This window comes from Hyalella azteca, unplaced genomic scaffold, assembly GCF_000764305.2.
Source record: "Hyalella azteca isolate HAZT.00-mixed unplaced genomic scaffold, Hazt_2.0.2 contig1600, whole genome shotgun sequence".
In the NCBI taxonomy this organism is placed as follows: domain Eukaryota; kingdom Metazoa; phylum Arthropoda; class Malacostraca; order Amphipoda; family Hyalellidae; genus Hyalella; species Hyalella azteca.
The window spans coordinates 162,951-177,339 of NW_025931904.1; the positions used below are offsets into that span (position 1 = coordinate 162,951).

At 34.2% G+C, this 14,389-nt stretch overlaps 3 protein-coding genes and 1 long non-coding RNA gene across 4 annotated transcripts; all 4 read right to left on the bottom strand.

The window, feature by feature from the left end:
- Nucleotides 1-2,749: 2,749 nt before the first annotated feature.
- On the bottom strand, nucleotides 2,750-5,678 carry LOC108666145 (venom protein 302-like; the record flags this gene model as incomplete). The annotated part of the gene is made up of 4 exons (XM_047883170.1): nucleotides 2,750-2,974; nucleotides 3,576-3,690; nucleotides 3,939-4,054; nucleotides 5,627-5,678. Coding segments are annotated over 4 exons (300 nt in total), but the record flags the coding sequence as incomplete, so codon positions are not given.
- A 226-nt stretch (nucleotides 5,679-5,904) lies between these two features.
- LOC108666146 (single insulin-like growth factor-binding domain protein-1) lies at nucleotides 5,905-7,128 on the bottom strand. The gene is made up of 3 exons (XM_047883174.1): nucleotides 7,021-7,128; nucleotides 6,247-6,367; nucleotides 5,905-6,000 (listed from the first exon to the last, which is right to left on the bottom strand). Exons 1-3 carry the CDS (start codon nucleotides 7,071-7,073, stop codon nucleotides 5,905-5,907), a joined length of 270 nt encoding a protein of 89 aa, XP_047739130.1. The 5' UTR covers nucleotides 7,074-7,128.
- A 1,180-nt stretch (nucleotides 7,129-8,308) lies between these two features.
- On the bottom strand, nucleotides 8,309-11,207 carry LOC108666147 (single insulin-like growth factor-binding domain protein-2). The gene is made up of 5 exons (XM_018152964.2): nucleotides 11,137-11,207; nucleotides 10,797-10,885; nucleotides 9,851-9,965; nucleotides 9,367-9,490; nucleotides 8,309-8,533 (listed from the first exon to the last, which is right to left on the bottom strand). Exons 2-5 carry the CDS (start codon nucleotides 10,847-10,849, stop codon nucleotides 8,517-8,519), a joined length of 309 nt encoding a protein of 102 aa, XP_018008453.1. The 5' UTR covers nucleotides 10,850-10,885; nucleotides 11,137-11,207; the 3' UTR covers nucleotides 8,309-8,516.
- A 933-nt stretch (nucleotides 11,208-12,140) lies between these two features.
- LOC108666142 lies at nucleotides 12,141-13,998 on the bottom strand. Its single transcript, XR_001930477.2, has 3 exons — nucleotides 13,883-13,998; nucleotides 13,380-13,476; nucleotides 12,141-13,022 (listed from the first exon to the last, which is right to left on the bottom strand). It is a non-coding gene; the product is annotated as an uncharacterized LOC108666142 (long non-coding RNA).
- Nucleotides 13,999-14,389: the final 391 nt, after the last annotated feature.

Here is a 14,389-nt window from a genome sequence, read left to right on the forward strand (position 1 = left end):
TCTGCAGTGAGAAGTGTTGTTGAGAACGAAGCCTTTTATACACGCTGTCGATATGGCATGTCTGACCGAGGCTGCGTTCACGATAAACAAGTCTTGCTACGTAGAGGAGATAGATTTAATTTATTGCTGTATAAATATAATTTTTATTTTGTAATATTTTGGGTTTAGGATTTTAGCTGTTGATCATTTTCAGTTTTCAAGCACCTTAGCTGTGATATCTAGCAGTAGTGTGTTTTCTTTATGATTGTGCCGGTTGATGTTGCTGTGGAGAAAGGCTTCAAGTTCTGAAGTTCTTGATTATGTGGATTTTGGAGTTGAATATTGTGGATTTAATTGGAAGTGGATTGAAAAGCACGGATATGGTTAGGTTTTAGGATTTTGGAATTTTGGTTTATTGTTTTGTGTTTCTATTTATTCTTCGTTAATTATTTTTACTTGCAACTGTTTTTCATAAAATAATCCGTGGGTTAGAAAAGTGATTGATTTAATTAAGAACGATCTCATGCTTTGTGTCGGGGAAATGCCAGACGGGGAAAATCCCCTACAGCGATGCATGTGTCTCTTGCGTGACTATAATATTTGGTTAATACAGAAATTGCTAGGGACCATTACATAAATTATTGCTCATTAAGCTTTTTTGATCCGCACAAAAAAGGCGACGAGGATGAAAAATTAACAACATTTATTCCTTAAATCGATGACTTTAACACAAAGAATAGGTAAGTAAGACCTCAATGATCTCGCATCACTGAATAGATTATTTAAATGTATTTTTAACACCAAGGGTTAAAACACATAATCTTTTTTTCTATTATTATTTCATAAACCTCCTTTTACTGGGTTTTCAAGTTTAAATTTATTTTAAATTTTGAAATTTGAGAGCCACTCGTCATATAATATAAAAAGATTAGTGTAACGTTCAGGGGCATGCCAGAGGAAAACCTGTTACTCGTTAAATATTTTCGGTTACTGCTTGTGTTTAACATGTTTACAGCGACCAATATGTGAACGCAGGTAGAGAGGAAAGCCGTAGGTTTCACTGAAATAATATGGATATGTAATTACCCAGAGCGAAAATTTGTGCTGTGTTCCGATCAAAGCTGGTATGTACATCACCCTAATTGGCGCTCTTCGTGGGCCAATAGAGAGACAAACATTATATATAATAATATATAATAAAATAGCGGTATCAGCGTTTATTAGGCCGTAGGCCTGTCACCGATTCTTAACATTGCAGAACATTCAAATCATTTTACGGTCTCGAATGGTCTCTATTATGGCGCTGAATCGACAAATAGAGTAATTCGGTTGATTACTAAGATCGCTAATGATAATATTTATCAACGAAGATGTTCACCGGTTATATTCTATTCATATATGGCATCGTGAAAAACAGTATGAGCATATTGTTCGTGACGCCATCATAGTTGATGACTGGCGTAATTGAGCTCCTTGCATGAAGCGTAAATTTGAAGCGTAAATTTAATATGAAGCGTAATATGAAGCGTAAATTTAATAATGTATTAAACGTTATTTTATTGTTGGGTATTGGGTTTTTGGTGGGTAGGTGAGTTTTCAATTTGGAATTGGTCAGTGTTGGAGTTATGAGGGTGTTTTGGAGCTGTGATAGTGAGGGTTGCGAATGGGAAAGTGAAAGCTGTAGGAACGTGGTTTTGAAAGCAGCATCTTGTGTCTCGTAAAAATGGTCCCAGTAAGACTGAAGGCAAATCGCTGCCCATTTGTTAAGCCATGAATAGGAACAGGTGTATGCTACAGTTCTCATGTTTGAAGAAAACTTTTTATGTAATGAGATGTCTCTTGCAATGAAGTATTTAACTGTAACCGTGACTTAATGAACATTGAACCTGCTACTATACCCACGACAGTAAATTACGGATAAATACTGAAAACTGGTAGTATTTGAAGTTTTATTAAAATATATTTTCATTGCAGCGTAGAAATTGGAGGCAATTTCGGTCTAAACCAGGAATGGTCAAAGAAACATAACGTTCAAATATCAGAAAGAATTTAATTAAAATTGCTTATGTTTACTTATCTATCGAGACAAAGTGAAAGCTTCGGTTGTTGTTGCACAACTTCAGAGGATGTTCTTCTGGGCCTTTACATGTCTGCCTTTCATCAACATCTGCTGGCGTACCCTGAGCTAGATTTTCTGTTAAATAATTAACGATGATTTTTGTACAGAATATTTCACTTATTTTAATCATCTCGGTATGTGGTGACTTATGATCGTCTCCTGGAAACCATTCAAATTGTTGCAATAAAGCAAGAAGCACAGCTTTGCATCCAAACACTCCGCGTCGTCATGAGGTGTTGCTATTATATGACAATGCAAAATTTTTTTCTACAGAAAGTCTCACAAAAATTTCATCTCCAAATTTCTGGGACGTAAAATTGTAATACCTTCAAATTTGCGGTGTAATATCAGTAGCTGCGGTGTAATTTTTCTGACTTTGAATGTTATTTAAGGCTTGTTTAAAGATTCTTGTAAGTGGCACGCAGAATACCGCTTTAGATAAAAAAAACAGGCAATTTTCTTCGATTGCTGTAAAATAAATTTTCATCCCGGCTAACTTAGAGTAAAGTTAACTACTGAAACTGCGGAAAGCCTTTGAGTAATGTAACATTTTATGAAATAATTGCTCGATTTATAAAAATTATTGATTTTAATTTGGTTTCCTTATACGCACGCTTCTTCGACAAGAAGAAAATAATGAAACACAAGGAATACACATGAATAATTTTTACTAAACTATATTGATAATATGAAGACCACTTATAAACAGACATCCTAATGCAATCAAATTATGCGGAAAGAACAAGTAAAAACATAATGAAACGAAACCCGATCAATAGCAGTAACTAAACGAGGCGTATCTTCTTGATCATAGACCTCGCACGCTCTGAACTTGATTTTTCACCTTTGATTGGGGAGCTCATTTTCCATTGATTACTGTAGACACAGACGGAAATAATCATAGACAAATAATTAATAAATTATTTCATTTGACAGTGCCACGTGCATAACTAACCAAAACATATTTGATGAAATGAAAGTATTGATTCATTAACAAGATAAGTAATTTTGAATTTAGAAATTATAAATTTGAGTTTGGAGATATTTTTCCAAAATATTCTATACCGTTTTCAACAATTAGGTTCCCATGTTCGATCCCAGCCATTCAATTATGTCATCAGATCGTCATATAATTGTTATTATTTCCATACTTTGAGTTACTTGAATACTTGTATCTTTGTTAATAAATTAAGGTGATACATACATACAATTTCAGTCAATTTGTAAGAATTTTACATCATTAAGCAAATAAGATATTCCCAAAATTATTGTTACCTGGCTTTCCGTAACTTTATATCTTTGGAATCAATGTAACCATGAATTATTTTGAAATGAATCAGAATTTTTTGGAACTCACGTGAACATACTTATTAACGAAATGCTGTTATTTAGACATTTAGGCAGACAAGTCTGGAACAGTTAATGATGATTAAAATTGTCTTGATAATTTCATTCTATTTTGATTAGAAGAACTCACCTGCTTTGCAATTTCCGCTTGAATTGATATCATTGGGGTCGCTTTTAACGCACGTCAAGCCAGTGCCACATTTACCGTTGATGCCCTGAGGTCCTCCGCACGGTTCATTCGGACCCTTAATGTATGGAAAATAATTCAAACTTAAATTCCACTACTTCTAATTTTGGAAGTAAAAATCATTAAGAAAATCTCCCCAGATCTTGTATAAAATTCAATTCCATTGCATTTAAATTGGCAATAAAAGGTATTTATATCTATTTATCGGTTCATTACAGAAGTATATTTCAAAGGCAGTAAAAAATTACCTAAAAAATGTAACAAATCAAATTCGATACAATATATCCGGGCTATTTTCTCACGAACTTGAAGGCAAATTGTGCAACAACCGCAAGGGTTCAGTCCTGAGCCATAGCGGCATGACTCCGGCTCCCGTACACCGCACTTGACCAGCCTGCAGTCACAGTTGATCGAGTGCCTCCCTTAAGTGGGCAGATCAAATATAAATTATTCAACAGAAAAATTGTGGATTATTTTTAACGATTTTCAGCTTTAAAAATCACTTCAATTTTTTTTTTCATCCAGTATAATATAACTCGGCCTAATATTACTCGGTCTCAGAAAATTTATATATTATATATGTTTAATTTATATCTCATATGAAAGATTCACTTAATATTTCGGCAGGTATTTCGTAATTAATATTAAACCTGTAGCTTGTACCAAGCCTATTCTTGTGGCACTCAGCACTGAATAGATGATATACGGCCACACAAAAAAAAAAAAACAACTTATGCCTTTTAACATAACGTGCTGGTGAGAAAGGCAGCTAATGCAACAATGAATATCTCTTGGCTATCGTCTGTGCCACAAAGAAGCGCGTGTAATTAGTTTTTCTATGATTGAATTCTCATGTTGTATTGAAATTTATATCCGGCATTTGTGTCATGAATAAATGAACGGAGCTCCCGTTGGAAATTTTTACACTGATCGAGATTAGAATGATTTGTGAAAAAATATAAAAAATGCCCTTACATTAATCAACAGCATTGAACGCGCTCCAAATAATGTTCTATATTTCATTTACGAGCAAATTACTTCTGAATAATTATGCAGTGATTGAAATCAGTAATTCAGGAGAGGAGTTGGAAACAAGTCATCCGTAAAAATTACTGAAAGCCAAACTCAGTGAGGAATTGTTGATAAAATAAATTGTTGGAGGTTTTTAACTCAGAAGAAAATTTTGACATTTATTATTATTTAGAAAAGATATCATCCTCCTTTTCATGTGATGAAATATGTTTTTTTTGACCGATAGTTGTCATACAAGTGAGCGGCAGATATATTAAAAAACTCATCTGAAATTTGAGTGTGGTAATATAACTCGAATATTGCCTAGCCGAAATTAGGAGTGAAGTAGAGAGGTTTGAGTGAGTGAATTCTTAGAGTGAATTTTTAGAGTGGATTTTTAGAGTGCATTCTTAGAGTGAATTTTTAGAGTGAATTTTTAGAGTGAATTTTTAGAGTGAATTTTTAGAGTGAATTCTTAGAGAGAATTCTTAGAGTGGATTTTTAGAGTGCATTCTTAGAGTGAATTTTTAGAGTGAATTCTTAGAGTGGATTTTTAGAGTGAATTCTTAGAGTGAATTCTTAGAGTGAATTCTTAGAGTGAATTCTTAGAGTGAATTCTTAGAGTGAATTCTTATAGTGAAATCTTAGAGTGAATTCTTAAAGAGAATTCTTCCGAGATTTAATTCGGCCTTATCGTCGGCCTGGAGCGCCAGTTCCCTTTCTGTAAATAAGAAAAATAATTGAATATTAAATTTTATTAATGTAGCATATCAAATAAATCAGCGTAAAAAATCATCCAACTATTCGAAAACGCTAAAGGTTTCAAAATCCTTTAAAACTCCTACTTACAATTTACATTTCTTTTATCAAATTTGTATTAATGTTTAAAAAAAAAATTCACGTGCAGAAAAATAGACTAAATTTGCAAAATTAAACCATATTTATTGTAAACGGAATGCTTTTTCTCATGTAACACACCTTACTGACAAATTCCTCTTGAATTCTTAAAGAGAAGGCATGGGCAGGGTGGCCCAGTGGTTAAAGTTCAGAGTACCAAGATTGGCGCAGAGAGGCGCGGGTTCAATCCCAGCTCTGTGCGTCAGTTTCTGGTCAGAATCGGCAAGGAGGCCGGGCGGTTAAGCATAGCAGAATTGTGGCAGTGAGTTGCGAGTTCGAAACCGCAAAAATGCTGTGAATGTTCTGCGATGTTAAGAATCGGCGACAGGCCTACGGCCTAATAACGCTGAAACCGCTATTATTATTAATTCGATTTTGTGACGTCTCTTTTAACGCAAGTCAGACCTGTGCCATATTTTCCTTCTATGTCAGCAGGTCCTCCGCAAGTAGCACCAGGTCCCTTGATAAATTTACATAATCACGATAAATAGAGAATATTTTATTTATTTCAAATTATTAAATCAAAAATTATTATATTATTTATTTCAACATATGTATATTTGAGCACAGTATTAGTGTTTACCGTTTTGACCTTGAGGATTGTATTATTAAATTTGATGCGTGGAAAAAAGGGAATTCTGCCAAATAATATCTCAATTAGGAGGAAAAAAGGACTTACAAGTAAAAGAGGAAATTTATTACTTACAAGTAGACAAACTTGGCAGCAGCCGCAGGCGTTGAGGCCGACGCCATACTTGCACGTGCGCGCGTCTACTCCTGCGCACCGCACGACCCGACAGTCGCACTTACGCTGCGCGTCTGCGCGCCTGCGCGTGCATTATTTATTATTTAGTCAAGAGCCCCTTTAATAATCTGATAACAAAATACGATGAAAAAAGTTTGAAGACGATGAAAATTTAATAATGGATATAATTTCGACACACGAAATCAGACTTTTTTAAATCAGCAGTTACACTAGCAGAAACTTTTTTTTAATAAACAGGTTTTAGGATGTTCATCAATCCTTGAGACAAGTTTAATTGAACTATAAATAATGAGAGTGGATATGTGTTGAACTGGAAAAAAACGTTAAATTATTCATTGCGCAGATCTTTAAATCAGAATATTACGAAAGTCTTCTATAAAAGATTAAATTTATAACGTGGGGAAAAATTTTGCGGGTTTTATGTAGCATACTTATAACAATATTATCTGATATTATATCACTAAAAAATACTAAGAGAAAGTTAGAAGAAGAATTATTCAACTTCGTGAAAAATATGTATCTAGTGATTCAAGATTTTGTTGCCCATAATGAATTTTTTTAATAATTTCAATTTGATCAGGAAATATTTTTCGATGGCATGAGTTTTCCTCACTTATACAGTGAATTAACTGGCTGTTGTTAACATCAGTGAAAAACTCTAAAAATTATGTAGACTATCATTTTAGTTAATCGTATAAAAACACAGCAACTAACCAGTTTGTAGTCAAAACTAGGAAGACTGCAATGAAGCTGGCGACTTTAAACATAATGGGTCCAATTTTCTGTAATTTGATGTACAAAAATTATATAAGGATTCTGGAAAAAAACGAAAAATTAGCATTTATTGCCAGAAAATGTCACAAACTACGTATTGGGTCCAGGCTCACTATTTCAGGGACTTCTATTTCAATAAATGCGTTTTTCGAATGTGTACATGCTGGGTTCTGTTATCCTTGTTATTTTCTTTGTTCAAAGAGGAGACTCTATCGCTACCACAGCTCGTGCTAAGTCTCACTTGAAGTGAAGCGTGCGGGGGAAAACAACTTCTTTTGTACCAGCAGTGATATGCTGTGTCATACGCAGGTTGCATTCACAAATAGGTTTCAAGCGCAAGCAGATATCATTCCAAAGCTTCAGTGTTGAGACATACTTTCAAATTTACAGTTATAGAAGCTTTCAAGAAAAAACGTTTCTGATGAATGTGTTTGCGTGTAAAATGAACATAAAGTTGTTGACCATTTTCTAGAAATTCATCCTGTTTGGTACTAATCATTTCTTAAACAAAAATTAGAAATGAACTTCATTAAATGTATTAATTTAAATTTTTAAAATGGGCGAGGTTTTCTTACAGCCTCTCATTAATCATTGGCGCCTCCTGCATCACGATTAACTGAGATAATCTAAATGAATACGAATGCAGTTGCGTCACTCCTCCACGGTTCTTTATGGAAATATAAAGCCTATTGCTTTTATTGCCCTTTTTGTGGTCCTTGCCAACCAACGTTCAACCATAGTGGTCAACCAATGAACAACAATGATGTTAAAATGGATTTAATTTGGATAATATTGATTGTCGGCTCAGGTAGCTCGTGTTCACAGCTGCTGAACGCTAGCGGCTTCGTGCTGTACGTTTGTGAACGCATACTACTACAGAATCCGGTTGTGCAATTACAAAATTGTGCAATTGTGCAATTACAAGAATCGGTACAAAAATGACTACGAATCACCATTACAATGATGTTTTCCGTGCAGCTTATACTTTCGCTTCAAATTCACGACTTTTTAACTGGTCAAGCAGGCAAATGCAGACAATCACAGAGGAAAAGAATACAACACTAAAATTAACGGGAAATGAACGGGAAACTTATAACACGAATCCAATATCAGAATTGATTCATGATGGTGCAGTAATAAATGTAGCAATCTTGCGAATTATCATAGTACATCAGCAGGCAAAACATATATTTTTCGAAATAAACAGAGTTTTAGCAATTAGAGAGCATTATTTATCATGCAAATTCATACAAATCTTAATTTAATTTTGCACACATGGGTTATTAAAACTAGGGTGTCGACACTGCCCATTTTTATTTTACATCGTATTCCTAAATTAAATTTGTTGAAATTTATCTCTTCCTTTAAGTTTTACGGCTGATGCTTCAGACCGCTGATCGTAAACGGATTGGTGGTCGGGTTTTTGCAGGGTCGGCCTATGGTCGTATGATGCCTATGGGAAAACTCAACATTAAAATTAAAAATTATAAATGACGGTGAATGATTATTAACAATATTTTCTATTTTCACGGAAATGTAGTTTAATGAAACTTTTTTGCTCAAATTAACTGTTAAGAATATTTAAACGTGATCGAATCCATTTAGTATATTTCAAGAATTAGTATTCTGTATTCTTTTCTATATTCCATTCCATGAAGTTTAATATGTTTTCCTTACAAGAAAACATCTGTAAAATTGTTATTCTAAATAGAGTTTATTATCAAATTTTCTAACTTCACATTGATTGAAATACCGCCCGTTCAACATGTGGATTATTGTTCAAATCAACTGCATTTTGTCTTTGCGCAGATTGTGATCCACTGATCCACTGGATAGATAAACGATTGGAATTTTAAAAGCCATTTGTAGAGTAACCATGACCAATCTACATAATCTGAGATGATTTCGGCTTACTACTAACATTATGCGTTCACAATAAAACTCAAATTTAAAGTCTATATGCTATCCATGGTAAATCTGGTTTACTAAGATTTCTAAATTTTAGTTCTCAAAATCTCCATTGCTGGTGAAATCTAGCTTGACGAACAAAACATTGATAATTGAGACGCATTTGGAATATATATGTCATTTGGAGCTATTCTGATTATCATAACCAACTATTTCTTATTTAATCTTTTATAATAAGATAAGTAATACTAAATACAGAATACTAATTCGTTAAATTATATCTTATAATATAGTCATTTAATATTTTATTTACAAGTATTACATCTATTATATATCTTTCTCTACCCACGTCACATTTTCACTCGGTATCCAACCCACCTACACCAGGACGGTCACACACACCAGCCCCGTTCTCGACTGCAGGTTCATCCAGAATGCACTCCAGGGAACTACCGCACTGACCGTGTATGTGCCATGGTCCACCGCACTGCTCACCGGGACCCTGCAACAAACCTTCACGGTCAGAGATAAAATCCCAAACAAACATTGATAATCGAAATTATGCAGATTAACTTGGTAGTTTGGCATATTTTCCCAGAATTGGTCTCTGAAGTCTTCGCTTTGGTTTGAATTCATTCGCTATTTGCGGCTAAATTTATTCCCACAAGGCGCATTCAAACTTGGGATCATTGTTATTATTAAAAGATAGGACTATGAATATTAATTGCAACACATTAGCTAATTATTAACATAAAAATGCCTTTATTTCAGGGACATTCTATGTCTCTAAAAATATAGCCACTCTTAATTTTCCCATTATTTAATTTTAACTGATTTTGCTCAAAATTCACTAATGACTGACTTTGAGGCAGACTGAGCAGCACTGACAGACGCCCAGTCCCGTGCCCCATTTGCAGCCCGCTGGCGGTGTACAGTTCTCAGGCTCACAAGCTCTGCATTTCAGGCCTTCAGCTAACCTGAAATGGATAAAAAATGTTCAGCAGACCCGGAATGAAACAGCTGACCTGAAATGGTGAATAAATATCTATCTGACATGCAATGGTTTAGGAAAATGTTCAGGAGACTGCAATCGCTTTAAGAAAATGTTTAAGTGACCTGCATTAGTTCGAGAATATTTATGCAAGAAAGACGCTTCATAAAATTTCGATGTTCCACAATCAATTACGGATGAATTTAACCAAAGGTGAAATTCGAAAATTCTAAATTATCGTGTAAACGATGCCAAGTGCGATGTCACTAAGAAAGTGTCAATTTGCTATAAATTTGAAATCAACGTTTTGAAGGTAAGGATTGAATGTCCTTTTCGGATTATAGGAACAATCCCAATTCTCATTTTCCAACCACGGTGGCAGCCTGGGTTATGCAGTTTATATAATTTTATGACTATGTAAATTCACATAGAAATTGCCACTATACCAAGGAGATTTTTACGATATGTTGATTTCTAGACCAGCTGCAGGAGCAATTATGATTGATTATCATGAAAAAACGTTGCGGATAACTTCTGGATTGCTATGTTCTACTGCATAGCCAGATGATATTTTTAGATTTGATTATTTTAATAGCGCAATTAAATACATAATAAGATCCAATGCGCTAAACTTTTCTGCTGAGAAACAAAAAAAAAAGTTAAGTAGTGTCCTGTCAATTTATACTCCTCTTGAATGGCACTGACTTTGCAAATTTGCATTTCAGTTTCATGTATTGCAGTTATAATGATAAATGAGGCGATTTTTTTGATTCATTTCCAGCAACGTAACATCTTTGAGGCCTTAATTTATACTCACCATACAAAAGTCAACACCAGAGTCACCACGATGACACTGCTAAGTTTAAACATGTCGAGTCCTTCTTTATCAATTATAACTTTATGTTCCTGCAACAAAATCACCTGGTAAAAGTTAACAGTCACTATAATAAATCAAATAAATATTAATATAATAATAAATAAATAAAATTATTGATTAGGGGTGCTGAATAAGTTAAGCGCTGTATCATTATGCATCATTTGTTATATATTACACGTAAAATTTGTACAATTTAGGGTGAAGTTGAAGAAAATTAAAAATTTTCTACACATGTTGACTTTCTGGAAGAACGTAGAGCTTGTATCAATACTACACTTACCTACTAGTCTTCTGTTGGAATGATAGGGGACGTTTGGAGCTGCGTCTTATGTACCTGCAGTCAGAATGACGCGTCAGACTAACGCGTGTTCATGAAAATCTCTTTTATTTCACGCATTTCAGTGTACACGAAGAGAGAATGAGGTAAATGAATCGGTCTAATTTCATTTATGTACATATAACAGTTTGATTAAGTTGAAAATTATATAACTGTTGCCTGAAATGGCCATTTTCCCGTAAAACACATATATTAAAGTTAACTCATCAGCAAATCATATTTATCATTGATTATCATGTCGTTTATATAGAATTTTAGTTCAATTCCTCAAATAAAAGTGTGAATTTTTCTTAATAACACAGTTAGTAACTCATTAGTGGTCAAGCGTATAGGTTAAAAGTTATGCTTCTCTGATAATTATTTTAGTATATCCATCAATGACAAAGAAGCAATCGAGCATTGAGATTTTTCTTTTAGTCGTCCACACTATTCTTTTAGTAATATTTTATTTTTATTTTATTTAATTAGAAAAAGTTTTCTTCCGGTATTCCACATTACTGTAGTACAGTCCATTACTTTACTACTGTAATGAACCACAGCAAAGCCAAAGCCTGCTCCTCAGAACGTCATGCTTATAAATTTAAAGTTTGGATTTTTCGTTAAATTTTTGTCGTTGCTTTCAAGGAAACAGCAATACTCATTTAAATGTCAAGTCAGGCTGCGGAAAAAAAATAATTAATTTTTAGTCTAGAGGTCGACTCAGTCTTGCTTTGTACACGCGACTCCTGCTGTTCGATTGTGAACGCAGGCTGCTGGAAAAACCGGTCATGCCGCTCTTACCAAACATACTTGGACATCGCCATAACAACGTTGTTGTTCAAGCAGTTTTCCGGCTCTAACTTGTTTGCTTCTGCCTAGGATCTTGCTTTGTAAATTGGCTATGCCGTAAGAGAATGAAATTGAACGTAGTTATAGGAAATGATAATCAAAAAATGAATGGCACACAATACCATCTGTGCACTTTACTTTATAAAATCAACATTTTCAAAATAATGAATCAACATTTTCAAATGCAAATTCAGGAAAAAGTCATTCGTGAAACGGACTAATCACGGTAATCAGTTTAAAACTTACACAGGTAGAAATTAGAAAAGTTTAAAGTTTGTGATATAATTCCATGTGGAGGTAACAAAAATCAATGAAAATAAGCAACACTTTCATTATATAAATTGCCAGAATGGACAAGGCCCGCACTGAGTACAATTACAAAACAATTGTGGCCAATAGAGGCAATACGCCTTAATTGGTGTGACTCCCACACAGGAGCTCTCTAAAATAAATGTACTATTGTAAAGAATGTAGCACTTATTCCTAACCCATCCTTATACCTGATCGCTTTTCTTTACGCTGGAAAGTGATCCAGCCTAAATATTTCGATTCATATTTAATTTAAAAAATCTGTCAAGCGATAAGAAGCATTTCTTTGCGAGAAACAAATCAAATGACTACATACTACATATTAAATGACGAATCTAATTACGATTCAACTAGGAAAACAGTTCATGTTATTTTATATTGATTCTCATTAATTGCTTTGTTATCAACACAACTTCCTTTAAATGCAATCAAGTTCGCTTTACGTTTTCCACGAAGGAAAAAAAACAATTCTGCGAATCCCTGGAAGCCTTGTCAAGTTTTTCCTAGCAGAAAACAAATTCTAGGAAGCCATGAACAAACTCCTGCCCGGCCAAGTTACAGAGCAATAAAAACAAATGCAATATTCTTATTTTATAAAACTTCATTTATGACAAAATTTATTATAAACAGATTATGATGCCCGCTGTGAATTCCACCTCACGCCTGGGGCAGGGCTCGTTTTCCTCTATGACCTGTAAAAACAATAGATCTTTATAAAATTTATTATTAATTGCTACCAAGCAGTCTCAAATTGATTCTAGGATATGAATATAAAATTTGAATGAAACAAAAATATTTGATGACAAATATTTTTGTCAATGATCACTTTGAAATATATTTGTCAATCATGGGATTAAAATACTGCCTATATGGGATTATTATTTAATCTATTGAAATACTGTTAAATAGTATTTAATAAATTATATTTTAATACTATTTGATATTAAATACTGCCTATCCAAATTCTGTCTTAAGAAACAAACATTTCACGCCACAATTTTTTCATAGGTATGACTGAATAACTTGTTTTACGTTTATTAAAAACTCACTTCTTTGGCAAATTCCAGTGGCATCGCGAGGGTTTCTTTTCACGCACTTGAGGCCCGTGCCACATTTAGCGTCTAGGCCACAAGCCTCACCAGGGCCCTTGTTGCGGGTAAAAAAATTCATACGTAATATTTTTTAAATCACATAGGGATAATAATTCCATTAATGATGTATGAAATAAATATTGGGAATAGAATGTCTTCGCTTGGAAATTTGATTATCTGACATCAGATAACACTAATCCTCGTTAACGATGTCTAGTGCAAGGTTCCAGGAAAAAATAGTATCGGCCGGGAAGTTCAACTTAATAATCACACCTTTTTATCCCAAATACTTGATAACTACACTTTTAAACTGGAAATACATATGCTCCAGAAAAAGTACCTCATACTCAAGTAAATCAATGCGTGGAAAGACGTGTTTGTTGTGTAGAAATTTCCCAAATAATATCTCAATTAGAAGGAAAAGGAACAAATAAATATTTACGCAAGTTTATATCACTTACAAGTAGACAAACTTGGCAGCAGCCGCAGGCGTTGAGGCCGACGCCATACTTGCACGTGCGCTCGTCTACTCCTGCGCACCGCACGACCCGACAGTCGCACTTACGCTGCGCCTCTGCGCGCCTGCGCGGACATAATATTTAATAGAAATGTTTATTATTCAGTCAAGGCCACTTCAATAATCTGATAACAAAAACTGATAAAAGTGTGTGGATGATGAAAATTTAATTATAAATATAATCTCGACACGCGAAATGAGTCTTTTTGAATCAGCAGTTACAGCTGCAGAACCTTGCGCGGACATCGTACACTCAGGTCAATAATTGAGACATTGTACAAATAGTGATGCATATTTTTGCCTCACTTGGGTCCACTTGACCTAATTAGACCCAGAAAATGAGTATATTAGTGCTATGTGCAAAATGTTTGACACTATTTGGGCATTATGATCCATACATTATGTCAGAGTGTACACGAATAAATGAAGCGCATAGACGATGATTGGATGT